We start from the raw sequence: 27,821 nt of genomic DNA on the forward strand, positions 1-27,821 counted from the left end.
TCTTTGTAGTGTGGGAGACATAAATAAAAAGATCAAACAGAAAAGGTGGAAAAGCAAGCAGATTTCTGAAAGCAATGTTTCAGGCATTCTTCTCAAGGCTGGACATACAAAATGCATACATCTTCTCCCTGCTTGGGAGAATAAATGCTAACTTGAGATGTTTTATGTGGTGGGTATGCCAGTGATGTAGAGGGTTACATTCACCTTCTCTTTGGCTACTTTCAACCGGGTAGAGCACCTGCTCTTGGACCATCCAATGACTACATATTCCATGCGTAGGACTGAAGAGGCCATGAGAAAAATATGGTTGTATTACATCAAATTGTATTCATCCTAACTTAGCAAATTTAGATTTCTGTGATTTGATGTTGTTATTAAAAGTCTAAGCGAGAGGAACTTGAAATTAAGAAATTAAACATAAGTAGGAGTGTTACATGCATGGGGATTGTCGATCCATTGAACTTTCAAAGCAAGTGAAAATTTGGAAAAGCCTTCAAATCAAAACATATGTATATAATTTTTTTTATCATCCTCCTCAACATATGACAATCGTCATCTTGGAATTGCCCAGGGACCTAAACTTTACACGGCAGACTATTCGTTTTTCAAATGATCACATTTAGCAGTTACATATTAAATATCCGAAGGCCGCCTATATATTGAATTTGGGGGCGTTTAATCTAATTTATCTGTAAATTTCCCTTCCTGCACAGATATAGCTTGGCGTGCTAGGGAGTATTGTATCCTTTGCTGCTACAGTTAAGAGGAAATATTTATATTAAAGTGTAATATTTCCATCACGCACTACCCCTTACCATTCTGCATTAATTTAAAAAAAACATTTAAAAAAAAACTCAAAGGGGTGTAGAGGAATGAATGTAATATTTGAAGAATAACCATGTAAACAGGACAGGCTAATTTAACAAATAAGGTATTAGGGGTGGGCGGGGTTCAATGATACAAAAAGAAAACAGCATAATCAGTATTAGACATGGACTCAGAACAGTGTATGCCACGCAATAAATTCTACACCAGTGTTTTTTTTTCAAATCATTATTTTCAACTACAGTACACAAATTAATTTGTGTCAAGATGCACCAGTACTTTATATTTTCACTATGCCGTATAAACACTAGAAATTTTGCAAACCAAGATGTGCATAACATCTCTTGATTGAATCCCGGTCGGCTACCAGTAATATCGGTAAAAGTTTACTGATGAATGCACAAACGTGCTGTACTCTTGTCACTGCCACATTATCACTGTTTCAGTAAGTACCAAGAGTGTTAAACTCTACCACTCATTCATGTGGAGCAGAATACTTTAGTGGGTACAGTACTTATCACATGGGATGATCTCAATAATGTCCTATCTTTTCTGGCAAGCAAAGGATGCATGTGAGGTCGCGTACTCTAGATTTTTCGAGATTACCTCTATATTCTGCTTGCTTGCCCTTTTTATACCCTCACCAAAACGGGGAACATTTATGGTGTAACCCTTATTTTCTGCTCTGAAACTTCCAATCCCATCCAACGGGATGCCTTATTGGGGTGATCACTTCGCCTCTTTTCAATCAACATTATTTCCAAGCAAACAAAAAAATGCCAAGCATTCCAGGAACTAACAGATATTATGAAGTGGCACACATACCTGTTACACATAGTGGGCAAATAAGCAACAAGGAATATGCTACTTACCAGTATGCATCTATTCTTGGCATGTAGAGCTGCTGACATTCATATCTGAGCATAGATCGCCGCCTAGTGTTGGGTCAGGATGATTGCACATTGTTGTCCTGGAAGAGTCTTCGAAGTATCACAAGATAGGTGGCTCCTCCCCTGGACTACAGTGCGCATGGGCATCCTCTCCATCCTCAGATTGTTTTTCGCCATTGTGGCAGAGATGGAGTGTAATACAGTAAGTGATGACCATGCCTGAGAATGATTCCGAGTACTACAGCTGCGACAGGCACCGGGGAGGAGGGCGGGCGATATGAATGTCAGCAGCCCTACATACCAAGAAGATGCATACTGGTAAGTAGCATATTCCGTTCGAGGCATGTGGGCTGCTGAATTCATATCTGTGCATAGAATATATAGCAGTTACCTCCTTAGCGGTGGTTGCCCGTGCCAGCTGCAGCAGTCTGAAAAAGGGTTTTGAGAACAGCCTGTCCTACAGCAGCTTGCTGTTTGGGGTGTACATCTACGCAGTAGTGTTTGGTAAATGTATGTATGGTGGTCCATGTGGCTGCTTTACATATAACCTCTAGGGGAATGTTACCTAGGAAAGCCATGGATGCCCCTAACTTGCGTGTGGAATGCGCTCTTGGGGGAACTGTTAATGTGCGTTTAGCTTTTTGATAACAGATTTGTATGCACTTAACAATCCATCCGGCTATACTCGATTTGGAAATGGGGTTGCCTTTGTGTTGTGGAGAGAAGGCAACAAACAGTTGCTTGGTCTTTCTGAAATCTTTTGTCCTGTTGATGTAATACAGGAGAGTTCTTTTAACATCTAAGGTGTGCAGTGCTTGCTCTGCCACAGAATCTGGATTGGGGAAGAAAACTGGCAGTTCAATGTTTTGATTAATGTGGAACTGCGACACCACTTTAGGCATGAATTTAGGGTTGGTTCGTAGCACTACCTTATTAGCATGAATTTGTATGAAAGGCATTTGAATAGTTAGGGCTTGAAGCTCACTAACTCTTCGTAGCGATGTGATGGCTACCAGAAAAGCCACTTTCCATGTAAGAAACTGTATTTCACAAGAGTGAAAGGGTTCAAAGGGTGGTCCCATTAGTCTGGTGAGAACCACGTTTAGATTCCAGACAGGTGAAGGAGGGTGCCTGGGAGGGATCACTCTTTTGAGTCCTTCCAGAAAGGCTTTAATGGCAGGCACCCTGAAAAGGGAAAGATGCTGCCTGTTTTGAAGATATGCCGCAATGGCGGCCAGGTGTATCCTGATGGAACTATAAATGCCAGATTGCATCTGTAGAGATGCAACAAATAGCATATGATGTTCTGCGTGGACGCATCCAGCGGATTAATGTCATTATTGGAACAGTAAATGACAAACCGTTTCCATTTGGCCGCATAACATGCCCTAGTTGTAGGTCGCCTTGCCTCCTTGATGATGTTCATACAGTCAGGGGGTAGGTTGAGGTAGACAAACTCTATGACCTCAGGAGCCATATCGCAAGGCTCAACTGTTGTGGATCTGGGTGCTGAATATCTCCATGGCTCTGAGTGAGGAGACTGGGCGTGAGGCGCAGCCTTTCGTGGGGCACCACTGAAAGTTCTAGGAACGTGGTGTACCAGGCTTGCCGTGTCCACGTTGGAGCAACCAGGATGAGCGTCATGGAGTGTTGTCGCAGTTTGCGTGCCACTAGCGGTATGAGTGGTGCTGGAGGAAAAGCGTACGCAAATCTGCCTGACCAGTTCATCCATATCGCATTGCCCTGAGACTGCAGGTGTGGGAACCTGGCGGCGAAGGTTTGGCATTTTGCGTTTTCCTGTGTGGTGAATAGGTCGATCTCTGGATGACCCCACTGCTGGAAATATGGTTGGAGCACTGAGGGGTGTATCTCTCACTCGTGCATCTGATGGCTGTGCCTGCTGAGCAAGTCCGCCATCTGGTTGTCTTTGCCTGGATAGCCCACTTCCACATGCTCTGGGCTAGATGAGATAGTTGCAGAGAGTGTGTGCCTCCCTGCTTCTGGATGTAATACATTGCAGTCATGTTATTCGTCCGGATCAGCACGACTTTGTTGCACAGGTGCAATTTGAATGCTTTCATCGCCATGAAGATTGCCATCAGCTCCAACAGATTGATATGCATCTTTTGCTGCTGCGACGTCCATAGTCCCTGCACGGTATAATGGAGGACATGTGCTCCCCAGCCCTGGAGAGATGCGTCCATTGTCAGCACTATTTGTGGGACAGGCTCTTGGAACGGTCGTCCCCTGCAAAGGTTTTGTGTGTTCCACCAATGCAGAGAGTTGTATGCACGACTGGTCACCAACACTGGGTCTCTCAGATGCCCATGAGCCTGGTTCCACTGTTGTGCCAAGCACTCCTGAAGCGGACGCATGTGTAGCCTCGCGTGCGGGACTATGAAGATGCAGGAGGCCATCATACCGATCAGCTGCTTGAATACCTGCGCTGGGAGCGAGTGCTGGGGCCTGAATTTCTGGATTAGCAACTGCATGCTGTTGACTCTGGCAGAGTTTGGCTGCGCTGTTGCTGTTAGAGTGTTTAATGTTGCACCTAGGTACTGTTGTACATGAGCGGGCTGAAGGTGCGACTTTGGGTAATTAAATGAGAGTCCTAGACTGTGTAGGAGGTGAATTGTGCGTGACATGTGGCTGGCACACTGCTGGGCTGACTTTGCTTGGACAAGCCAGTTGTCTAGGTAGGGATAGACATGGATGTGTTGTCTCCGAAGGTGCGCAGCCACAGTCGCTAAGCACTTGGTGAACACCCTGGGGGCAGTAGTGACCCCGAAAGGCAGGACCTTGAACTGGTAATGCTGCTTGTTGACGGTGAACCCGAGATACTTCCTGTGACCTGGGTGGATGGGAATGTGGAAATATGCATCTTTCATATCTAGGGTTGCCAAGAAGTCTCCCTGACTGAGTAATGGTAGGACTTGCTGTAAAGTTAACATATGAAAATGTTCTGACAAGATGTACTGGTTCAGGGGTCTGAGGTCTAGAATGGGCCGCAGGGAACAGTCCTTTTTTGGGATTAAGAAGTACAGAGAGTACACCCCTGTACCTTGCTGTTCTAAAGGCACGAGTTCTATTGCCCCTTTTTGCAGCATGGAGAGTACTTCTTGCTGCAATAAGTGCATGTGCTCTGCGGACATAGGACGGTGCCTTGGGGGTATGTTGGGGGGAGTGGAGGTTAGTTCCAGACAATAGCCGTATTGGATAAGTTGTCTCACCCACCTGTCTGCGGTGATGCCTTCCCAAACCGGCAGGAACTGCTGGAGTCTTCCCCCGACCGGTGTTAAATGGTCTGGGGACAGTGACAAGGCGTCACTGTTTGTTGGGGGCGGAGGATCTGGCACTGTTATTTCCACGTCCTCTGCCTTTGGTGCTGTTTCCACGATATCCACCCCTGTTATTTTTGTTATAGGTGGTCTGCATGGTCCCCTTGTTGTACTGGGCTTGCTGTAATGCCTGACCTCTAGAAGCTCCCCTGTTACCGGAGCGACAAAAGGAACGGCCCCTGAACTGCTGTGACTACAGAGCCCCCATGGACTTTGCTGTCTGTGTCTTTTTTAATTTTCTCAAGGGTAGTGTCTACATCAGGGCCAAAGAGAAAGTCCGGGTTAACAGGCTGATTGAGCAAAGTTGTTTGGATTTCTGGTTTGAAACCAGAGATGCGGAGCCAGGCATGACGTTTCAGCATTACGCTAGTGTTGATGGCTCTAGCTGCTGTGTCTGCTGCATCGAGTGCACACTTGATGGATGCATTTGAAATCAACTTTCCTTCCTGTATCAGCATTTCTGTTCCCTCTTTGTAAGCATCAGGCAGGTGTTGCATCAGCTGTTCTAGTGTGTCGTAGTGAGCCCTATAATATCTGGCTAATAGGGCCTGTGTGTTTGAGATCCTCCAAATATTAGCCGCTTGAGCTGCCACCCGTTTACCAGAAGCCTTTAAGATTTTGGATTCTTTGTCCGGAGGAGGAGCATCACCTCTTGTCTGAGAGTTTGCTCTCTTGTGAGCATTAGCCACTACTAGGGAGTCCAATGGGAGTTGGCCCTTGATGTACATAGGGTCCACAGGCGCAGGCCTATACTTTTTTTCAATCCTTGGGTTTATAACCCTTGCTCTTGTGGGTTCCTTGAAAATGTCAGTAGCATGTTTGAGGACACCCTTTAGCATAGGCAGTGTTTTTACCGATCTTTCTGAGGTGGAGAAAGTATCGAAGAGAAAGTCCTCCTCCACTGGCTCTGCGTGAATGTCAACATCATGGTTGAGGGCTGCTCTTTCAATTAAGGCAGTAAAAGCCGCCGTGTCTTCAGTAGGCAATGTTTTGACACTATAAGACTGAGTGTCGGGTGTAGTGTGGGGATCATCAGGGTCACCAGGGTCAGTCCAGTGTTGAGACTCCCCTTGATCAGCGTCAGTATTGTAAATGAATCCCATATGACTATAATCATCTCCCACTTCCTCATCGCTGCGTGTGGGAGAATCTGCACCATGTTGTGTATGGGACCTAACATGTTCAAAGAGAACAGGTGATGTTGCAGAGTCCTTTTTCTTTTTTAGGGGGATTTTATATGACTCCAAAGGATGTTCTGGTGCGATTTTCCTTTTGTGAATGGTGAGTCTGCCAGAATCCGAGTCGTTGTAGAGCTTCGACTGATTGTTGTACGAGGGTGTCTGGAACATTACCTCCTCCGGAATGGACTGAGATTTAGGAGGTCCTAATACCTTTTTGGAAGGTTCGGTGCTCCTTTGTGGCTCGTGCCTTTAGGGTCGAGCGGTCGGGGGCAGTCCGTATTTAATTGGTGGTGGAGGCACCGTAGACGAACCGACCGCCTAAGGGATCGATGCCGTCTTCGATCCGATTGGCTTCGATGTATCACCAGCATGCTTGCGGCCTTGCGTCGACTCGAGCTGATGGCGCGCAGCAGGTACGGTCTTGGTCTTCGACGTGACATGCTCCTTCGTGTCAAGTTTGGTCTTCGACTCGAGGGCCTTACTGAATAGAGTCTTTGAGGTTGCATGCAAGTGTCGGTTCGACAGTCTTTTTAGCCTGGAGACCTTTGGCAGGGTCGCCATGTTTGGACGTCGACGGCGTCAGGCTGACGTGCTTGACCGTCGAGACTGGTTTCGGCACCCCGCTCTTGGGGTCGTCGCCACCTTGTGGCCCCGAAGGGTCGATGACGTTAGTAGACTTGACTGGAGCCGAGGAGCTCGAGGGCGTCGATCCGAGGACTGCTTTAACCAGTTAACCAGTTTGTGTTTCGTTTTTGCCTCTTTTGGTTTCGGTTTCGATTTCTGTAGATCGACCAATGGCTCGGTAGACGTATTCTTAGCCGGGCCTTGACGCGGGGCTATAGAATGTTACTTAGGATCTCGGCTAAGGCCTTCCGGCGATGCCTCAACCTGAGCCTTAGAGAGTACAGTGTCAATATTAGGCCCCACGATTGTGGGTGGGCCTTGCTCATCGCTCGAGTCGTCATCGACGGCTCCGATGGCCTCTGCGTCGTCTCCTACCTCGACGACGTCTTCTTCATGGACGTAGTCTTCATCGTCGACCATACCGAAGGTAGAATCTCGCTCCGACTCGGGGTCTGACTGCTGGTCAGGAACCTCTTCATCAATGCCTTAATCGTCATCGGCTTCGACGATGATCTCCGGGTCAGGCGTCGCTTTTTGCGCCGACTGTCGCGCGGCGCGTTGAACTCGAAGCGTCTTCTTCGACCGGAACTTTGAACAGGCCATACAGCTGGCCTCGTCGTGGTCTGGTGACAAACATTTATTGCACACAGGGTGCACATCATTATGGGAGTACTTGGAGTTGCAGACGGGGCATCTCTTGAAGGTGCTCCGTTCCATCGTCGTCGAAGTTGGGGCCTGGTGTCGAGAAGGCAAACGGCCTTTGACGTCCTGTTCGAGGAACTGGATGAAGTATAGGCACCGAACGAGACAATACCGACGCCCGAAGGCCTTTTAGCCTTGCAAAGAGTTTTATGTTGATTCCGAACTTGAGTCAAGAAAGTACATCCGAACCCAATGGCGGAAAAAAACAATCTGAGGATGGAGAGGATGCCCATGCGCACTGTTGTCCAGGGGAGGAGCCACCTATCTCGTGATACTTCGAAGACTCTTCCAGGACAACAATGTGCAATCATAATGACCCAACACTAGGCGGCGATCTATGCACAGATATGAATTCAGCAGCCCACATGCCTCGAACCTTAGAATATCTTGAAGATCATCATGTCAGTGCAAAATACTAAGTGAGCAGGAAATGTCTAGGTTCAGAGAAGATACTACATTCTCTAGGATTCCGACTGACGTTATATTTTAAGTTGCTGCCTCTTGTAAAATATCATCGGTCTTTATAAACAAAAGAAAGCACCAGACTGACATGGAAAAGTAGACATAGCTCCCACCTACCTCGTCATTCTTCAGCGCCATGAAGTAGTAGTGTATATTTTTGTTTCGAGCATATTCTTTCACTCTGGCTTTGAACTCCTTATGGTCCAACACCTCTCCACAGTACTCCAGGACAAACGCATTCCTAATGAGACAGCAAAATATATATATGTATCAAATTGTCTTTGTATCTCGTCCAATTCCATGCATATTTTATTAACATGTACAGTCAAGTACATGCAATCCATTGGGTTCCATATGTTTAGAATACATGAAATCTTTTAAAATGTATCTTTCAAGATTAATCTTGAAGTAATTTTGTGTTCCTATGTTTGTGTTCACATTAGTTTCAAATTAATATTTTCAGTTTAACTCGATATTAATGCTGTTTCATTTTATACTTCTAAATGGCAGTAATACAAAATCTGCTTGTGTGTTATAAAGTAGGTCACCCCCCCCCCCCCTTCAACGCCACCCTCCCCCTAACTGGGCTTTTTGGGTCTGGCTTGACAAAAGACAGATTGTGTGCAATTTTAAACAATATGGGGAGAGGATGTAGCCTTACGGCTAGAGCGGTTGACCTCAAATCTGGGTCTCGGTAAGGACGCTCAACATCCTGTGATTCTGGGCAAATCACTTAATCTCCCCTTGCCTAACAAAAATTAATGTGTCCTTCTGTAACGAAACTGTTGCCCATGTAAAGCGCTCTGATACCAGATTCAGGTCTAGTTTGCGCGATATATATATCTCTATAAAAAACAAAACAATATACATTTGTGTGCTTCGGCTGTGCCCACCGGAGTATTTCACACCTCATGCTATTGGCTGTTAGGGCAATCATGCCTCCTCCTATGGAGTGCTTGCACTATTTTAGATTTTCAAACTACACTGAATCGTCACTAATGAAATTGTTTATACCATAGGTTTCCTGTATGCAGATATCGAATAGTTTCTTACCTGTCGGTGTAGTTTTGCAGCTTGAAGATCTTTCTGGATTCACTATGCTGTGCATTATTCCGCGGTCTAGTGGTTGGGTCCGGAATCGTAGTCTTTTATTTTTTTTTAACATTTTTTTTCGTAGCCCAGGTGGGCGTCGACGTCCCACCTTTTGGTGTCTGTCCTGTGACGTCGGCATGCTTCCTGCGGAAGCTCCCACCCTTGGGCGCCATCTTCGGATTCTTTTTTTCTTTTCCGTTTGTGTTCTGTTTCCGAAATGTATGGCAATGTTTTTATCTTTTCTCTTTTAGCGCTGTTTTCCTTGAAGTTCCATGAAGTCTTAATTCTACATTTTTTTTTTATTGTTTACCACCTCTTTTCTCCAGCCTCATCTTTCTGGCAGAGGTGGGTGGGTTCGGTAGTGAATCCAGAAAGATCTTCAAGCTGCAAAACTACACCGACAGGTAAGAAACTATTCGTTTTGCAGCGTGAATCTTTCTGGATTCACTGTGCTGTGCATAGACTTCGTAGCGGTTTGTTGTTATTGTGGCGGCTGGGTGGAAGATGAGCTTGTGTTCTTGAATATGTGCTGAAGCACTTTCTGTCCCACTTGTGCTTCCTTGTTCATTTGTATGTCCACACAGTAGTGTTTTGCGAACGTGTGCACAGAAGCCCTTGTTGCCGCCAGGCATATGTCCTGAATGGGAGTGTTTGCCAAGAAGGCTATTGTAGCTCCCTTCTTTCTTGTTGAATGGGCCCTTGGCCCCTCTACTAGTTGTTGTCCAGCTTGTTTGTGGCAGAATTGTATAGTTTGCGCGATCCATAGTGCAATTATTCCTTTAGTAACAGCTTTTCCCATGAAAACTTTCAGCAAAGGATACAAAAAACTGTTTTGTTTTTCTGTGATCTTTAGTTCTCTCTATGTAATGCATGACTGCACGTCTCGCATCCAGAGTGTGCAGTGCCCTTTCTGCTTTTGTTGTTGGTTTCTGAAAGAAACTTAGTATTTGAATTGTCTGGTTGATGTGGAACTTGGACACCACCTTTGGCATAAAGTGTGGGTCCGTTCTCATCACCACCCTGTCGTTGTGAATTTGTATATAGGGTTCCTGTAGTGTTAACGCCTGCAGCTCGCTTACTCTGCGTAGCGAGGTGATTGCCACTAGGAATGCTGTTTTTAACGTTGGCATCTGTAGTGAGGCTTTATGCATCGGTTCAAAAGGTGCTTTCATGAGTTCTGTCAGTACTATATTGAGGTTCCATGCCGGTGCTGGTAACCTTTTAGGTGGTGCTATTCTTTTTGCACCTTCCAAGAATCTTTTTACAATTATAGAAGTAAAGAAGCTTTTGCCTGTTTCTCCTCTAGTGTAGGCGACAATGGCTGCTAGGTGTACCCTTAGCGATGATGAGCGGTTAGTCAGGTTAGTCTCGAGCAGGTGTGTGAGGTACTTAAGGGCTGTAGAGTCTCTTGTCATCTTGTTGTGCAGACCCTCCTTTTTGCACCATAATGTGAACCTCTTCCATTTGGCCACGTAGCACTTACGTGTGCTTGGTCTTCTTGCCTCTCTAAGTACCCTCAGGGTGCTCTCAGGTAGCCTTAGGTGTGCAAACTATGTCCTCAGGAGCCAGGCTGCTAGGCTGAGACTTTCTGGCTCTGGATGCAACACCTCTCCGTTTTGCATGGAGAGTAGGTCTTTCCTCCTCCCAAATTTGTGAGGTGCACTCTGTGCCATTTCCATAATCTGTGAGTACCATGTTTGTCTGGCCCACTGGGGTGCGACCAGTATGAGGGTCATGTTGCTTGTCCTGCACTTGCTGAGTACCTTGTGTATCGGGGGAATCGGCAGAAAAGCGTAGGCAAATGTCTTTGACCAGCTTATCCATAGGGCATTCCCCAGGGACCCCTCCCCTTGTTGCCTCGATACGAAGTGTTGGCATTTTGCATTCTGGTGTGTTGCAAACAGGTCTATTGACAGTGTTCCCCACCTGTCGAACAGTCTCTTTGTTTCTTGTGTATTCAGCTCCCATTCGTGCGAGGCCGATGTCTGTCTGCTGAGCCAGTCCACTTCCACGTTGTCTTTTCCTGGCAGATGTATCGCCAGTAGATCTATTTTCAATGGTATTGCCCATTTCCATATTTCTTGCACTAGCTCTGACAGCGGTGCTGATTGTGTTCCTCCCTGATTGTTTATGTAGAACATCGCTGTTGTGTTGTCCGTCTGGATCAGCACTGTTTGATTGTACAACTTAGTCTGGAAGGCTTTCATAGCTAGTAGAACGGTCTTTAGTTCTAGGTAATTGATGTGTTTTACCGCATCTGCTTGTGTCCACCCACAAGCACCTCACGCGTAGTTTTTCCATGTGTGCTCCCCATCCCTTTTGGGATGCGTCAATGGTGATGGTCACTGTTGGTGTTGGTGGTGTTAGAAGTTTCCCTTTTGTTATGTTTTCTTTGTTCCACCATGATATCTCCACTTGCACTGCGTGCGTTACAACCACTAGGGTCCTCCCAACACCCCGTCGCTTGTGACCATTGGTCCTGCAGCCACTCCTGGAGTGGTCTCATGTGTAGTCGGACCTTTGGTATTATGTGGATGCATGAGAACATCATGCCCATCATCTTGCTCACCGTCCTCACGGTCAGAGCTTGCCCCTTCTGGTAGAGGCGCGCCTCCTTCAACAGTGCTGTCGTTCTCTTCTCGCTGGGGAACACCTTCCCCTGAATGGTGTCGATTTGTGCCCCCAGAAATATCTTGACCTGTTGTGGGTTTATGGAGGATTTTCTCCAGTGAATGGAGAAACCTAGGGCGATTAGTGTGTCTGTCACTCTCTGAGCGTGCTGTTTGCACGTATTGTATGACTTTGCCTTTATGAGCCAATCGTCTAGGTAAGGGTATACGTGTATCCCCTCCCTCCTTAAGTGGGCTGTGACTGCTGCCAGACACTTTGTGAACACCCTTGGTGCTGATTTTAGTCCGAAGGCCAATGCCGTGAATTGGTAGTGGTCTGAGTGGATTGCAAATCGTAGCAGATGCTTGTGCCGTCTGTTCATTGGGATGTGTAGGTAGGCATCCTTTAGGTCTATGGTGACCATGAAGTCCCCTACGTACTTCTTGCAAGGATGTCATTTTAAATTTCTGTCTCTTTATGAATTTGTTGAGGAACCTTAGGTCCAGGATGGGTCTCATGGTTTCGTCTACTTTGGGTACTAGGAAGTACGTAGAGTACACCCCCTTGTTCCTTTCCATGAGAGGTACACGCTTGATAGCCTCCTTTAGTAGCAGTTCATCTGCTTCCCTCTGAAGAAGCTCTAGTTCCTTTTTTGCTAGTGCTCTTTTCTTTGGTCTTCTGCTTGGTGGTGTTTTTTCTAACTCTATGAAGTACCCGTACTGTATTGTGTTGATGATCCATTTGTCCGTTGTAATGTTTCTCCACTCCTGGAGGAAGAGTTTTAATCTTCCTCCCACTGGTGTTACGTGCTCATGGTGTGTTGGTGCATGAGACTCCTGTTTTTTGCTTTTGTGCTCCACCCTTGGAGTTTTTTGTAGGGTGTGCACTGTCAATGAGGCAGAGTCACTTGGAGGTGGTTTGCTGTCCACCCCTCCTGGTGTTTCCACGTCCGCCCGCTCTCCCGCGAAAGGGCTGGCCCCTATGTTGGTATTCCCATTGCTGTTTTTGATGGCCATGTTGTGTATGGGTGTCGCTTTGGTGGGAATGTTGGAAGGACTGATACGACGGTCCCGGCTGGTTCCCACCTCTTCCGTGTGGTCTCCTTGACGGGGTCCCTCTCTTCGCTCCTCTGAATTGCAAGGCACCCATGGATCTTGCGGTGTCATTATCCTTTTTGAGCTGTGAGAGCTTGTCGTCCAATATTGCACCCAACAGTGTCTCACCGTTGAACGGAGTGTTCAGGATGTTGTGTTGCACCTCCGGTTTAAAGCCTGATATTCTGAGCCAGGCTGGTCTTCTTTCTGTAATGCCCAGCATCATAAGCCTGCTGGCCGTGTCTGCCCCGTCCAGTGCTGTTTTTAGGCCAGAGTTTGCCAAGTTCTTGCCTTCCTCTACTAGGTGCGAAGCCCTTTGTTGGTGCTCCTGAGGTAGGTGTTTCACCAACTGCCCCAGTTCCTCCATGATCTGGTAATGGTGTCTGTTGAGTAGTGCATTGGAATTAGCAATGCGCCTTTCGATCTTCCTTCCTGTTAGGTCCATCCTTCTGCTCTCTTTATCAGGGGGTGGACCCGAAGTAGTCGGCACATTGGCCCTTCTTCTTGCTGTTGCCGTGATGATAGAGTCAGCAGCGACCGTCCCCTGAATGTAGGCTGGGTCCTTTGAGGAGTGCTTGTATTTTTTCTCTGTCCTTGGCGTGACTGGTTTACAAGTAGCAGGCTCCTTGAATGCCTCTCTTCAATGCCCTTTGATGCTTTCAAGCATTGGCAGGTACTGGCTCATAGTGTGCATTGGAAGTAGTGTCTCTACTAGGAAATCCCCTTTCAGCACCTCCTCTTCGAGCTTGACCCTGAACGCTGTTGCAGCATTCTTGATGCATTCATTATAGAGCCCAATGTCGTCCGGTGGCGAGGGCCTCGCTGGATATCGGTCCACTCCCTCTTCTGGACTTTCGGCATTGATGTCCTGCCACTCGACCTCCTGTGTATCCGAGTATGTTGATTCTTGGTACACCGTCTGTTCGTCCTCTCTCTCCTCCTCGTAATAGGCAGTATCATCTTCCTGATATGCCAGATCTTCCAAGCTCCCCGACGCTTGTTCTACTTCGAAATCTTCCTCTTCATCTTCGACCACATGTACTTCTGGTGACTTTGGCCTCGAGGGAATTGTGTAAGATTTCATTTTTTCTTTGAAATCTTTCTTTCGCTGCAGGATGTTCTCCATCTCTGCTTCTTGTCTCCTCTTCTTTCTTTCCATCTCCGCCGCCTGTTCGGCGTCGACTGGTTGTGCCGGTCTCTTTGGCGCGCTACCTGGTGCCGAGATGTGTTTCGGCGTCGAGACTGGTTTCGGCGGCGACGCTGTTTTCAGCGTCGAGGCTGGTCTTGTGTCTTTCGTCGTCGACTTAGACTATGTTTTCGTAGTCGAGCGCTCCTTTTCTTGGAGGCTTTCCGACGACTTGGTTGGTCGCCGTCCTTCGGCGCCAGGGAGTCCTGAGAGGATCCGCTGGGCCTGGATGTCGCTGCGGACGCCGAAGTTCTCGGCGTTGGCGCTTTCGGGGTCTTGGCCTCGTTTTTTCGAGAGTCTTGGGTGGACTGTTGAAAGTCTTTCGGGCCTTTTTGGGGCGTCGATTCTCCTACCTTTTCAGTAGTCTTCTTATTATCGGTCTCTGCGACCTTGTAGCCGGTGTCTTTTTCGGCGACGTAATCCTCCTCGTCGGTCGAGAGTACCAGGTCTTAAAGGTACGGAGGTTGGCCCTTGCCCTGCATGGTGTAGTTTGCAAACCTTTGCCTCTCTCTCACTCGAAGGGTCTTCGGGGTGAATGCGGAGCAGGCGTTGCAATCTCTGCTTTCGTGGTCGACCGGCAGGCAGAGGTTACAGACTGGGTGTTGGTCCTTCTGCGCGTACTTATGATGGCAGTTGCGGCAGAATTTGAATGGTGTGTTGTCCAGGTCTTGCGTTCAGGAGGCCCCCTGATTGCGCACTCTCATCTGGACGTCGAAGAATCTCGAAATTTTTTCCTTCTTTGTCGTCCTTTCGATGGAGTAGTCTTCCTTCGTCTTTTCCAATGTTTTTTCTCCCAAAACTCGAGTCTTGCTTCTTCTTTTCTCCAAATCTCTGGAGCCCTCTCTGGAACGATCCAGACCCAACGGCGGAAAAAAGAATCTGAAGATGGCGTCCAAGGGTGGGAGCTTCCGCAGGAAGCATGCCGACGTCACAGGACAGACACCAAAAGGTGGGACGTTGACGCCCACCTGGGCTACAAAAAAAAAAACAAAGAAAAGACTACGATTCCGGACCCAACCACTAGACCGCGGAATAATGCACAGCATAGTGAATCCAGAAAGATTCACGCTGCAAAATTATAGTTTTGCTTTTTTCACTGCAGCAAGCTTAGTAAAGAAAATGTTACTTACCCTGTAAGCAGCTGTTCGTGGCATGTAGTGCTTTGGATTCACATGGCGTGCATACTCCTGCCACCTAGTGTTGGGCCCAGATGTGTGAAAGTTGTTTTTCTTCAAAAATGTATTTCGAATAATGCCGTATAGTGATATATCCTCTTGCTGGTAATGCGCATGGTCATCAGCTCAATCGTTAGATGGTTTTCCCGGCATAGCAGGTGATGAAGCAATGTGAAACGAAGAAATGTATAGAGAGATGACCATGCAAAAGAGTAAACATGAGATAGTAAATAATACTGCAATGGCTATAGGCATCCGGGGAGGGGGGTGGGCACAAGTGAATCTACATCACTACATGCCTTGAACATATGCTTACACGGTAAGTAACATTTTCTTTGAGGCATGTGTGGCTGTAGATACACAGCTGTGCATAGACTGTAAAACAGTCCTCAAAATAAGTGGTTGCTGGCCTTTGGGTGTTGCAGCCGATTAAAAGAGCATACAGAGCACTGCCTGACCAACATTAGCTTGTTGGGATGCTAACAGCCACACAGTAATGTTTTGTGAAAGTGTGTGGTGTGGCAAAGTAGCTGCTTTTCATATGTCAGCTACAGGGATGTTTCCCAGGAAGGCCATAGAGGCTCCTTTCGTCAGAGTGGAGTGTGCTTTAGAAGGAGTGGACAGAGTCCTCTTAGCTTTAGCACAGCATGTCTGGGTGCATCTAACGATCCATCTGAAAATGCCCAATTTGGATTCAGCCTTCACATTAAGAGGTTTGGAGACAGCAACAAAGAGGAGCTAAATTGTTTGGTTCTGTCAAAATAGTACACAAGGGCTTGTTTTACATAAGTATGGAAAGCCCTTCCACAACTGATTCAGATTGTGGAAAAAAGACAGGAAGTTAAATGGATTGGTTCAGGTGAAGAGATGGTGCGAAGAACAATCCTATCCCATTGAACTTAGAAGAAGAGTTCTTCCGGAGTTAATGCCTATAGCTCACCGACTCACCTGAGTGAAGTGATAGCAAATAGAAATACCACCTTTCAAGAAAGGAACTGAATGGGCTCAAAATGAGGGCCCATGAGTCTTGTGAGTACAATGTTGAGACTCCATGAGGGGAGCCGGTAGGACCAGAGGAGGATTGACCCTCTTGAGAACCTCCCTGAAAGCTTTAATGACAGGAATCCTAAGCAAGAGAGATGTATTGACTATTCTGAAGATAGGCAGCCACGGCTGCCAGGTGTAGTTGTACAGAGGTGATGGGTAGACCACAAACCTGCAAGCTTAGAAAGCAGCTGTCAATGTCCCGCATTGTGGCTTCAAAAGGATAAATATCTTTTGAGTGACAGTAGTACATAAATATCTTCCACTTGGCCACACAGTAAGCCCTGGTAGTTGGTCTGCATGCTTACTTGAGAATGCTCATACATTTAGGTGAAAGATTAAGGCGCCAAAATTCTATGACCTCAGGAGCCAGATTGCAAGGATGAGAAACCTGGGGTCTGGGTGCTTTATTCCTCCATGGTTCTGTGTGAGAAGGTCAGGCTTATTGAGGAGCCTCTCCAGCAGAACCAGAGAGTTCAACCAGTCAACCAGGGCTGGCAGGCCCATGTGGCAGCACCATGATGAAAGTGAGGGACATCTGCCGAAGCCTCCAAACCACAAACCTAAGGAGAGGGAGAGGCAAAAAAACACAGGCAAATATCCCTGACCAGTTCTTCCACAGTGCATTGCAGATGGACTGCATATCTGGAAGCGACGTTTGGGTAATGGCGTTTTATGCCGATGTGAACAGGTCTATTTCTGGGAAGTCTCATCTCTGGAAGTAGTGGAGGAGGACTTGTAGGTTGAGTTCCCACTCGTGAACTTGTTGCTGCATTCTGCTGAGGAGGTCGGCAAGGTAGTTGTCAATCCCAGGAAGGTATTCTGCTAGCAAATTGATTTTGTGCTGGAATTTCTGAAGGAAATACAAGGCTGCCATTTTGTCTGTCGGGACACAAACAACCTTGCCTATCAGTTGAGGTATTCAACACTAGATGGACAGCTAGGAGTTCCGGGTAGTGGATATGGAGGCCCTGGTGTCTGGATTCCCATTGGCATTGGACAATAAGGTCCTGTAAGTGCATACCCAAGGGAGTTGTCAGTTGTACTGGCCCTCTGCTGAACTGGGTCGAATAAAGGTAGCCTTACAACAGGTTGTTATTATTTCACCACTGCAGAGAGAAACAAGTGTGGCAGCCAATCAACACAGGATCATCCCAATGGCCATCAGCCTGAGACCACTGCTGCGCTAAGCATTCCTGCAACTGACGTAATTGTAACCTGGCATGGGGTACTGTGGCAATGCAGGAGGCCATCATGGTTAAGTGGTGCGTGACTGTTCGGACCATGACCTAGTTGGAAAAAAGAAGCCGTGCCTGAAAGGTCTGGATCCTGGTACGGTTTGGATAGGTCATGCCAACCTCCGAGTAGAGAATAGCCCACAGGTAGGGTTTGAGATGGGACTTTGTGGTGCAGGTGGTATACCCCAACTCGTGCAGAAGGTCTATTGTGACCTATGTGTGTTTACAGCATTGCTGACAGGTGGCACTCTTGACAGCCACCACCACGAGATCCTTGGTGAACTCCAGAGTTGAAGAAGTAACCACGAAGGGGAGAACTTTGAATTGGTAATATTTTCCACGGACTACAAACCTGAAATATTGGCGATTGGCTGGGTGTATCTGTATGTGGAAATAGGCGTCCTTCAGGTCCAGCGCAGTCATGAAGTTGCCTTGCTGAAGAACCGGAATGACAATCCTGGAGAGTGGACATATGAAAGTGGTTTGAAAAGATGTATTTGTTTAGGAGCCTGAGGTCCAGAATGTGTCTAGAGCGACCCTGTCCATTTTAGCTATGAGGAAGTACCAAGAGTTCACTTCCATGCCCTGCTGATGGAATGACATTGGTTCTATAGCCTCTTTGAGAAGGAGCCCTTGGATCTCCTCCATAAGACAGCCTATGGTGTTTTGGGGAGAGTGTGTTTGCGAGGTGGAATGGTGGGAGATGAGGAAGTGAGCTCCAGACAATAACCATGTTGGATAATATCCAACAGCCTCTGGTATGAAATGAAGGTCCGGCATGTGAGGAAGAAGCCTTGGAGAACTGTTGCCCCTGTAGGACTCTCTAAAGTAACCCCTGGGAGAGGAGTGCTCTCACTGGGTGCGCGGGTTGTACATGGAGGCTTCCACCACCACACGAGACAATGCCACCCCTCAAAAAATCCTCCTCAACTGGACCCTGCTCACCACAGACAACACCCTCAAGGCCATAAACAGCATTTACTCTGGATTCCCCTCGATTCCTGCCCACACCGCATCTTCTACAGAGTCGCCACCACTATTGTCCCCGAACTATGTCGCACTTTCCCGGTACACCTGGAAACACGAAGTGATCAACTCCCCGCTAAAGAATCCGTCCACTGACATGAAAGATCTCAAGAACTTCAGACCCTGGTCATAGTTGTTGACAATAATATGCAATCATTTCCATACCTACGCTTTGGGCACTAAAGTCGAGGTGGGATCTCCTGTATTCTGTGTCCTTCAATTCTAATGTATGATCAACTTTTCGCTGCTGGGTATATGTTTAATAAAAAGATTTAAATAAAAAATAAGGGAACTTTAGACCCATCTTCCTGCTCCCCTTCCCAGCCAAGGCCATCAAAGCAAAACTCTCTTAGATCATCGAAGCCAACCAAGTCCTGGACTCTTTTCAATCCGGCTTCCGAAGCAACCACAGCACCAAGAGACCGACCTCCTCTTCGCCACCGACAGCATTCTCTTCCTCCTCGACTCGGGAGAAACAGCAGCCCTGATCCTCTTCGACCTATCAGCTGCCTTTCGACACGGTCTCTCAAAGCGTCCTAATCACCAGACTTCACGGCGCCAGCATCAGCGATAAAGCCCTGGACTGGATCCACTCCTTCCTCACCTGTAGAACACAGCGAGTCAGACTTACTCCATTTTTTTTAAGAACCCACAGAGATCAGCTGTGAAGTGCCTCAGGGCTCCTCCGTGAGCCTCACGCTCATTGACATGTACATGACCCCAAGCCATTGTCAAGAGCCACGACCTTAAAACTGTTTCCGATGACACCAAGTTGATCCTCCGCCTCAACAGCATGCCCGCCATCACCAGAGACAACTTTCACAAGGGGATGACAGCCTTCACCACCTGGATGAGAGACAGCTGCCTCAAGCTCAATTCGGACAAGACTGAAGTCCTAATCTAGGGGGCCAACACCTCCACTTGGGATGACTCCTGGTGGCCCGCCGAGTTAGGAACCCCACACACCCATATCATACTGGACTCATCGCTCACCATGAGCCACTAGATCAACGCTGTCTCCTCATAATGTTTCCACACTCTTCGCCTGCTTCGGAAGACCTTCAGATGGATCCCTACGGATGCCAGGATGATTGTCACCCATTCACTCATTAGCAGCAGACACGATTACGGCAACACACTCTACACATGCATCACCCAGAATCTTCTTAGGGAGCTTCAGAACGTGCAGAATGCCACAGCCAAACTGGTCCTCAACATCCCCCGCCGCAGTCACATCTCCGGAAACCTACGAGAAGTCCACTGCCTCCCAGTCAACAAAAGAATCACCTTTAAGTTCCTCACACACGCCTGCAAAGTCCTCCACGATCTGTCTACCTGAACCACCGGCTCACATTCCACGTACCCACCAGACACCTCAGATGCACCCAACTGGCCCTCACCACTGTGCCTCGGATCAGCAAGACCATAATTGGAGGAAGATCCTTCTTCTACCTAGCCGCAAAAACCTGGAACACCATGCCTCTCCACCTCAGGCTATCCCAGTTACTCACAATTCAAGAAGGATTTCAAGACATGGCTCTTCGAATGAACCTCAGCACCCAGTCGTACCTATTCCCCACCGCCTTAAGATCCACACAGGTAAGTAGCTGCACTTAACAAGTATTGATTGATGCTTCGGGGGGGGGGGGGGGGGGGTTGTTTTTGAGCATCCACAATAAGGTGTGTGGCGAAAGGAGCAGATGTCTGACGTGTCCTGATCGCCTTATCAGTCTCATCTTCCTTGATCTTCTCTAACATTTGGGCCACCTGAGTGCCAAAGAGAGGCTGGCCATCAAAAGCCATGTTCAACAGGTTCTACTGAACATCTGGCTTGAAGCCGGATACAGAGCCAGGTGTGTCTGCCTAGGAGGTCCCTGGAATTAAGCCCCTTGCAGCGGTGTCTACGGCATCTAGGGCCCAGAGAATAGTGTTCAATATCTGCTTGCCCTCAGACACTATTTCATGTCCCCTCTTTCTGTGCTAACTGGAAGGTATTGGAGGAGCTCCTCCATCTCGTCCAGTGTGTATGATCATATCTTGTGAAGGCTGATTATGTTTGCGATATGACATTGATTGACTGATTGCGTGGCCACCCTTTTGCCCACAGCATTTATGCGCTTACTCTCCTTCTCTGATGGTGGGGTATTCCCACTTGCCTGAGAGTGGCTCGCTTACGAGCAACAGTGTCAACCAGAGTCGGGCGGGAGCTGTAGGAAAGTGGGGTTCTGTTGCAGTAACTCCCCATGTTTTGCCATATTTCTTATGCACTTTGACTTTGTGCCCTGGGTCCCTGCCAATCAGGTTCCCAGGGCCTGTGTTCTTTCCCAAAACTGTACCTTTGTGCCCCCAATTGGCACCTCTCTGGCCAAATGCAAGTCCCTTGTAAAAGGTACCATGGGTATCAAGGGCACTGTGACTAGGGAAGGGCACTGTGACCAGGGAAGGGCACTGTGACAATGGAAGGGCACTGTGACCAGGGAAGGCCTCTAAACGCTGCAGCACATATTGTGCCACCCTCAGAGGTCTGGTACCTTAACACACACACTACCATTGCTGGCTGGGTGCTTTGGTGCACAGAAAAGTGAAGAGTTGACATGGCACACATACCTGTGTGCAATGCCTGCAACTCACTAGCAGGGGTGGTTCAAAGGCCTTGCCGTCTTTGTAACACAAACACCAGCCTCTCCTGCTATCAGGAGCAGGACCCCTTCCTGTCTCACCCACTTTTCAGCAGGAGGACAGACAGTAAAAATTAGAACAACACAAAGGTGTGCCCACCTCTTCCAACCTCACCCTCAGGTCGTGGAGGCGAAGTGAAGCCCGCTCTTCAGTGCCCGCCATCTTGCAGATGCCAGGTTCTCTACAATCAGTTTTAGGGACTGTGTCCACTCCCCCTCATGGGGTGGGAACACCAAGGGTGCAGTCACCCTAAAGTTAGTAGCCCATTGGCTAATGACCACAAATACAGTATTTATGGGCAGCCCTGAACCTAGAAGGCAGATTCCCACTACATATGAAGAAGCCGGAGGAAAGAAGACGCCCAGCAGAGGAAACTGCATAGAAGAACTGACTTGGCCCCCAGCCCTACCGGCCCGTCTGCTGTTTCCAGAGATCCTGCGCCAAAAGCCGCATTGTCCTGCAGGCAGTGAGCTCTAGAACCCCGGGGAGGACTGACTGAATTCAACAAAGACCTGATCTCCTGTGAACAGCAGCTCTGTTCAAAGGAATCACCAAAGAAAGACTCCGAGCCTGCTGAGGACAAAGAAACCAAACGCCTGGAACCATCACTGCACCCGACGCCTACGGCCTGAGTCAGAGTGGCGCACCAGTCCCAGCAAGGTCTCTCAGCACTCCAGAGTCAGAGTCCACAGCGGGTAAACTCCTCCAAGACTCCCCGAAGTCGCCTGCAACTTCTGCACGGAGATTCCTCCCCCCACCCAATCACGAGTGGCCGGGTAAGGTGAAATCCGACTTCAAAAGGTACACCTGCATCAGGCCAACCTGCACTCCGATAAGAGACGCGAGGTGAGCGCTTGTCCTGTCACTACCCGAACTTTGGACAACTATTACAACTACACGTGAGTGCACAGTTTGGATGGGGGAAGAGACTCACTTGTCCTGGGGAGGGGGAGTTCATTAAGTTTTAAGTTGGGGACACTGTTAGCAGCCAGTGATGGACTCGATAATAGTTAGTGAGAGTCACATCAGTCTATATCAATTCTCGGAAGTCTGTGGTAATCGGATAGGTGGAGGGAAGGGGAATAAGTAGCAATGATTAAAAGAATGACATATCTGTTATGATGGAATGTCCGGGGCATGTACTCCTTGCACAAGCGATACAAAGATTTTCACACCTGTACAGACGTGGGATTCACATTGCAATGCTGCAGGAGACTCACATATTGGTCTCCGAGGGCACTGCATTACACCAAAGGTGGAGAGGACAGGCATACTATACCTTGTTCTCGCATTCGCGAGGGGGGTGCTGATCTGGGTACAGGAGGGGGTTCCTTTCCAACACAGGACACAAGGTCAACCCTGAGGGCCAATACTTGATAGTTCCAGGTAGACTAGATGGGCAAGACGTAACACTGATCAATATATATTGACCGATCACTGACCAGGTGGCCTTTCTGGATAAGATCCCTGGTGTCTTAACACCAAAACACACATGGCTTGGCAGTTCGGTCTGGACTGTTCCCATGAGGCACTGGGGTGGCTTGGTGAGCAAAATAACGATGGATTAAACCCAGATCTGTGACTGGGGGTGAATGGTTTGCCATTGTACAACATTCCGTCCATCATCTTGTGTGTTTTGCTGTTCACCCTATGTGGGAATGGTATGTCCAGACGTGGGTCCCGTGCTCACTACACCACTGGAGTCAAGCTACCCTGGCTGAAGATGGCAGATTGCCAGAAACCGGTCCTAGGATGCTTGATTCTGGTCCAGGGAAGACATGGCTTGGCTGTTCGGTCTGGACTGTTCCCATGAGGCACAGGGTCAAGACTGATTTGCATATAGCCATGTCTCAAATGGGGTGGCTTGGTGTGCAAAATAACGATGAAGCGGACCCGGAATTAGACCGATCCCACCCACCGCTCGGAGATGAACATTAGTTACTTACCTGTAAACTGTGGTTCTCCAGTATTGGTGTCTTTCATAGATTCACATGCTTGAATATTCCCCGTCGTCGAAGTGGGAGTCCCACGGTACATAAAATAGTAGTAAAATATATATTACTACATCAACAAGAAATCGTAAATTGTTTCAATCATATGTTTTTGGAAAAAGACAAAAACAGACAATGATTTGTACAAAACGCATTTATGCAAAGTATTGTAAATATGATAATTTCGAACTGTGATTGTTATTGCACAATTGCTTTATTTTTAGCAAGAGAACCATTCAGAATTGTTTGTCTTCTCAATTTTGGAGACTCACAACTATAGTCTGTTGTCTATACAGCTTGGTCACATGAACATCCTTGGAGGTAGGCGGGGCACTAATGTACTTTAAATGTCACAAAAAATCAGCTATTCCCTGCATGTGAACAAGGGCTGTAAAGCCCGAAACGCGTCATGGTTGTACCACGAAAAACGGATAATAAATTGCGGAGTTCCAGTGTATGTATGTGTGTGTGTGTGTGTATATATATATATATATATATATATATATATATATATATATATATATATATATATATATATATATATATATATATATATATATATATATATATATATATATATATATATATATATATATATACATACATATATATATACATATATATATACAAAATGTAATATTTATAACATGTAAAACAGTTAAAAGTACCATAGAACTAAAGACAGGCCCATAGAAGCCTTAAAGGGAGAATTCACTTTAGTAACATATCATAGTCATTATAATGGTCCACATTCCAGCCAATCAGGCAACAGCACTCTTTAGAACCTTCTCCTCAGAAGCTCAAGCCCTCAGATTTTCGTAGCACCAAAGTGACCATGAGTGCATGAGGAGAAGAGAGCCTACGAGGGGAGGAAGGGTGGGTCGCATGTGAATCTATTAAAGACACCAATACTGGAGAACCACAGTTTACAGGTAAGTAACTAATGTTCTTCTCCAGTATTAGGGGTGTCTTTCATAGATTCACATGCTTGAATAAGAGTAGAAAGCAGTAAAGTAACATATGAGTCATAAAAGGCAGTTCAAAACAGAAAGGAACACTATAGTATTATTAAAATAGCATGCAGTGAAACACAATTTAAAACCTTTTTTGACAGGAGGCGGGAAGCAACAGAGGCTCACCTTAGTTTAAAAGATTTCGTGGCACAGCTTGGCGCACAGCAGCATCCGCGGCGTCAGCTGACTCCAGACAATAGTGCCTCGTAAACGTGTGTCTGCTCGATCACGTTGCAGCTCTGCAGATCTGGCGCAGAGGCACTCCAGCAAAGAGGGCGGTAGATGATGCCATAGCCCTTGTCGAATGTGCTCTCACCTCAACAGAGAGGCTTTCCTGCACGGCAATGGCAGAAAGAAATGGCAGAAGAGATCCATCTCGTGATAGATTATTTAGTGACTGCCTGTCCTTTACAAACTCGGCCATAAGTTACAAAGAGTTGGTCTGACTTTCGAAACGGAGCAGTGCGCTGGATGTAGAATTTCAGGCAACGTTTTAAATCCAAGGAGTGGAGAGAACATTCAGCAGGAGACTGAGGGTTAGGGAAGAAAGTTCTGAGAATGACGGGCTTATTCAGGTGGAAATCTGAAGGAACTTTGGGAATGAATTTTGGATTTGTCCGTAAAGTAACAGTATCTTTGGTGAATTGAAGAAATGGAGGTTGTATAGTGAATGCTTGGATGTCACTTACTCGCCTTGATGACGTAAGCGCAAGTAAAACAGCTACCTTCCACGTAAGGAATTTTAAGTTCGCTGAATGGATGGGCTCAAAAGGAGGTAGGAGGAGCTGAGATAAAACCAGATTGAGGCGCCAAGAAGGCGGCGGACGACGTATGAGCGGATACATTCGAAAGAGGCCTCTGAAGAACTGTCGAATGATCCGAGAGGAATACAGAGAGGTGGTGCCATCATGCCGAAAGCGGGAAATCACTGCCAGAAAGACTTTAAGAGTTGAATGAGAAAGTCCTGACTTCGCTAGAGATAAGAAGAAAGGCAGGATTTGCTCCGGCTTGGCGTGCAGTGGATCAAGAGCTTCCTTGTGACACCAGACACAAAAACGCTTCCATTTCAATTGATAAGTTTTGATGGTGGAAGGAGCAAGTGCATGAGCCAGCACCTTCCTGCACTCCGGAGTGATATTCAGACCTGTGAACTCATGGTGTTCAGGTTCCAAGCGTTCAGTTGGAGATAAGCCGGATCCGGATGGCAAATCCGCCCTTCGTTCATGGTGAGCAGGTGAGGCAGAGGGCGAAGAGGTATCTGATCGCACTGAGACAACAGAAGGAGGTAAGAGAACCACGGGCGACGTGGCCACCTGGGCGCAATCAGAATGACGTGGCATGGTTGGAGCTTTATCCTGTGCAGTAGGCACGGAATGAGAGGGAGTGGGGGAAAGCGTAGACTAATTCGCTCGACCAATTGATCGAAAACGCATTCTCGAGCGACTCTCTGTGGGGATGCAGACTTGCAAAGCGTAGGCATTTGTGGTTGGTTGGAGTCGCAAACAGATCCATCTGTGGATGTCCCCACTGGCGAAAGATGTACTCCAGAGTGGGTTGATGGAGTTCCCACTCGTGACTGTCCGCCTGAGACCTGCGTCGGCAAGAGTGTTGGAAACGCCTGGCACGTGAACTGCAGTCAGGTGAACCTGGTGTTGTATCGCCCAATTCCAGATTTCTTGCGCCTGTTTGGAAAGCAGGAGAGACCTCGTACCTCCCTGTTTGTTGAGGTTGAGGTAGTGCATGCTGGTGGTGTTATCTGTCCGCACCAGCAGCGATTGGCCTTGTATCAGAATCCGGAAAGACTTCAGGGCAAGGAAGACGGCCAAGAGTTCTAGACTATTTATATGCCATCTGCGTTGAGCTGTGGTCCACTTGCCCTTGACTGACATGCCTTCGAGGTGTGCCCCCCAACCCTCTAAGGAAGCATCCGTTGTGAGGATGAGTGAAGGAGGTGTTGCCTGGAAGGGCCGACCCACAGCGATATTTGGAAGATGAGCCCACCATTCCAAAGCTGATTGAATGCGAGGGGTCAGGAAAAGTTTGTCGTTGAACGATCCTGAAACTTGTTTCTATTGTTTTCCACCTCCTCCTGTATGACTCATGTGAAGTCTGCAGTGTGGGATCAGATGTATGCAAGAGGAGGCCATGCCCAGAAAAGATTTCAAGATCCGGACAGAAACTGTCTTTTTTGATTTGAGAAAAGCGAGCATCTTGAGTATGCGAAGTTGTCGCTCCTGGGACACAAACACCTGTGCCAGACTAGAATCGATTAAGGCTCCTAGAAAGATTCTCTGTTGTGTTGGGCGAAGATGAGACTTCTCATGATTCACGGAGAGGCCTAATTCGTGAAAAAGTGACGGACAGGTCCGAGTATGCTGTCTTGTTGTTCGACGTGTCTGAGCTTTTATTAGACAGTCGTCTAGATAAGGGTAAAATTGAACGCCTTGTAGGCGAAGGAAAGCCGCTACTGGAGCCATGATCTTCGTGAAGACTCTCGGTGTTGATCGAAGGCCGAAAGGCAACACCTTGAACTGGAAGTACTTCGATCCGACAGTGAAGCGAAGATATTTCCTGTGTTTATGATGTATTGGCACATGGAAATATGCATCTTGGAGGTCGATAGTGGAGAGGAACTCTTCGGGATTGAGGTATTGCAAAATTTCCAGGAGGGTCCACATTCGGAAAGTTTGTGATTTGATGAATTTGTTGAGGGCTTGTAATTCCAGAAGGGGGCGCCATTGTCCCGATTTCTTCCTGATTCAAAAGAAGCGGGAATAAAAGCCCCTGCCCTGTTGAGCTCGAGGAACCACTTCGACAGCCCCTTTCAATATCATGATCTTGACTTGAGCCAACAGATCTTTGAAACGAGGTGGTGGGGGACCAGAAGGTCGACGGGTGGGAGGAAATTCTGTAAACTCGAGAACATGTCCTTTGGAGAGGACGTCCAGGACCCAACGATCCGAGGTGATATGAGACCAGTTGGAGAAGTTTTGGGAGATTCGACCTCCAATTTTCAGAGTCGGAGAACACTCGTTGGGGAAGTCACTGCTTTTTGGAGGTGTTCCCTCCTCTGTAATTATTTTTCCTCCGATAAGGCCTTGAATCGGACTGGCGATTTTGAGCTTGATAGGTGTACCTTTGTTTGTTGTCGCTATAGGAGCGATACTGGGAGGAGCCACAAAAATTTGAGGAGCCACCTCTGCCACGTGCTCCACGAAAAGGCCGTTTCCTGTACTGGAGCTGTATCCGTGTCCTTTTTAATGGATTCAAGAGCGTCATCAACATGCTTGCCAAAGAGTGAATCCCCATCATATGGCAAATCAAGTATTCTCCCCTGCACCTCGGGCCGAAAAGCTGTTGATTTGAGCCAACCCTGGCGTCGTAAAACGGCGGCTCCAGCAAGTTGTCTGAAGCCCGTTGACGAGATATCGACAGCACAGTCTATAATTTCTGCTGAGATTTTTTCCCCCTCCTGGACTATCGTCTGGGCTTCGGTTCGGGCGGAATCTGGTAGCTGGCTAATCAAGGCTGCTATCTCAGACCAAATCTGGCGGTCATATCTCCCGAGAATGGCCAGGGCGTTCGCCGCTCTGACCGTTGTGGCAGCCATGGTGGTAAACTTCTTACCAATAGAGTCCAACCGGCGTCCCT

The 27,821-nt window shown here is 47.5% G+C and overlaps 1 protein-coding gene across 2 annotated transcripts in view; it reads right to left on the bottom strand.

Moving 5' to 3' along the window:
• The window catches only part of SETD2 (SET domain containing 2, histone lysine methyltransferase), a 1,045,105-nt gene that overhangs the window by 727,088 nt on the left and 290,196 nt on the right, over positions 1-27,821 (bottom strand). For both annotated transcript variants that reach the window (XM_086941119.1, XM_086941120.1), the window contains one exon: positions 8,140-8,263. In XM_086941119.1, the coding sequence (XP_086797245.1) occupies positions 8,140-8,263 (124 nt within the window). The remainder of the gene's footprint in view (positions 1-8,139; positions 8,264-27,821) is intronic.

The sequence above is a fragment of the Lissotriton vulgaris genome, chromosome 10 (genome assembly GCF_964263255.1).
Source record: "Lissotriton vulgaris chromosome 10, aLisVul1.2, whole genome shotgun sequence".
Classification (NCBI taxonomy): domain Eukaryota; kingdom Metazoa; phylum Chordata; class Amphibia; order Caudata; family Salamandridae; genus Lissotriton; species Lissotriton vulgaris.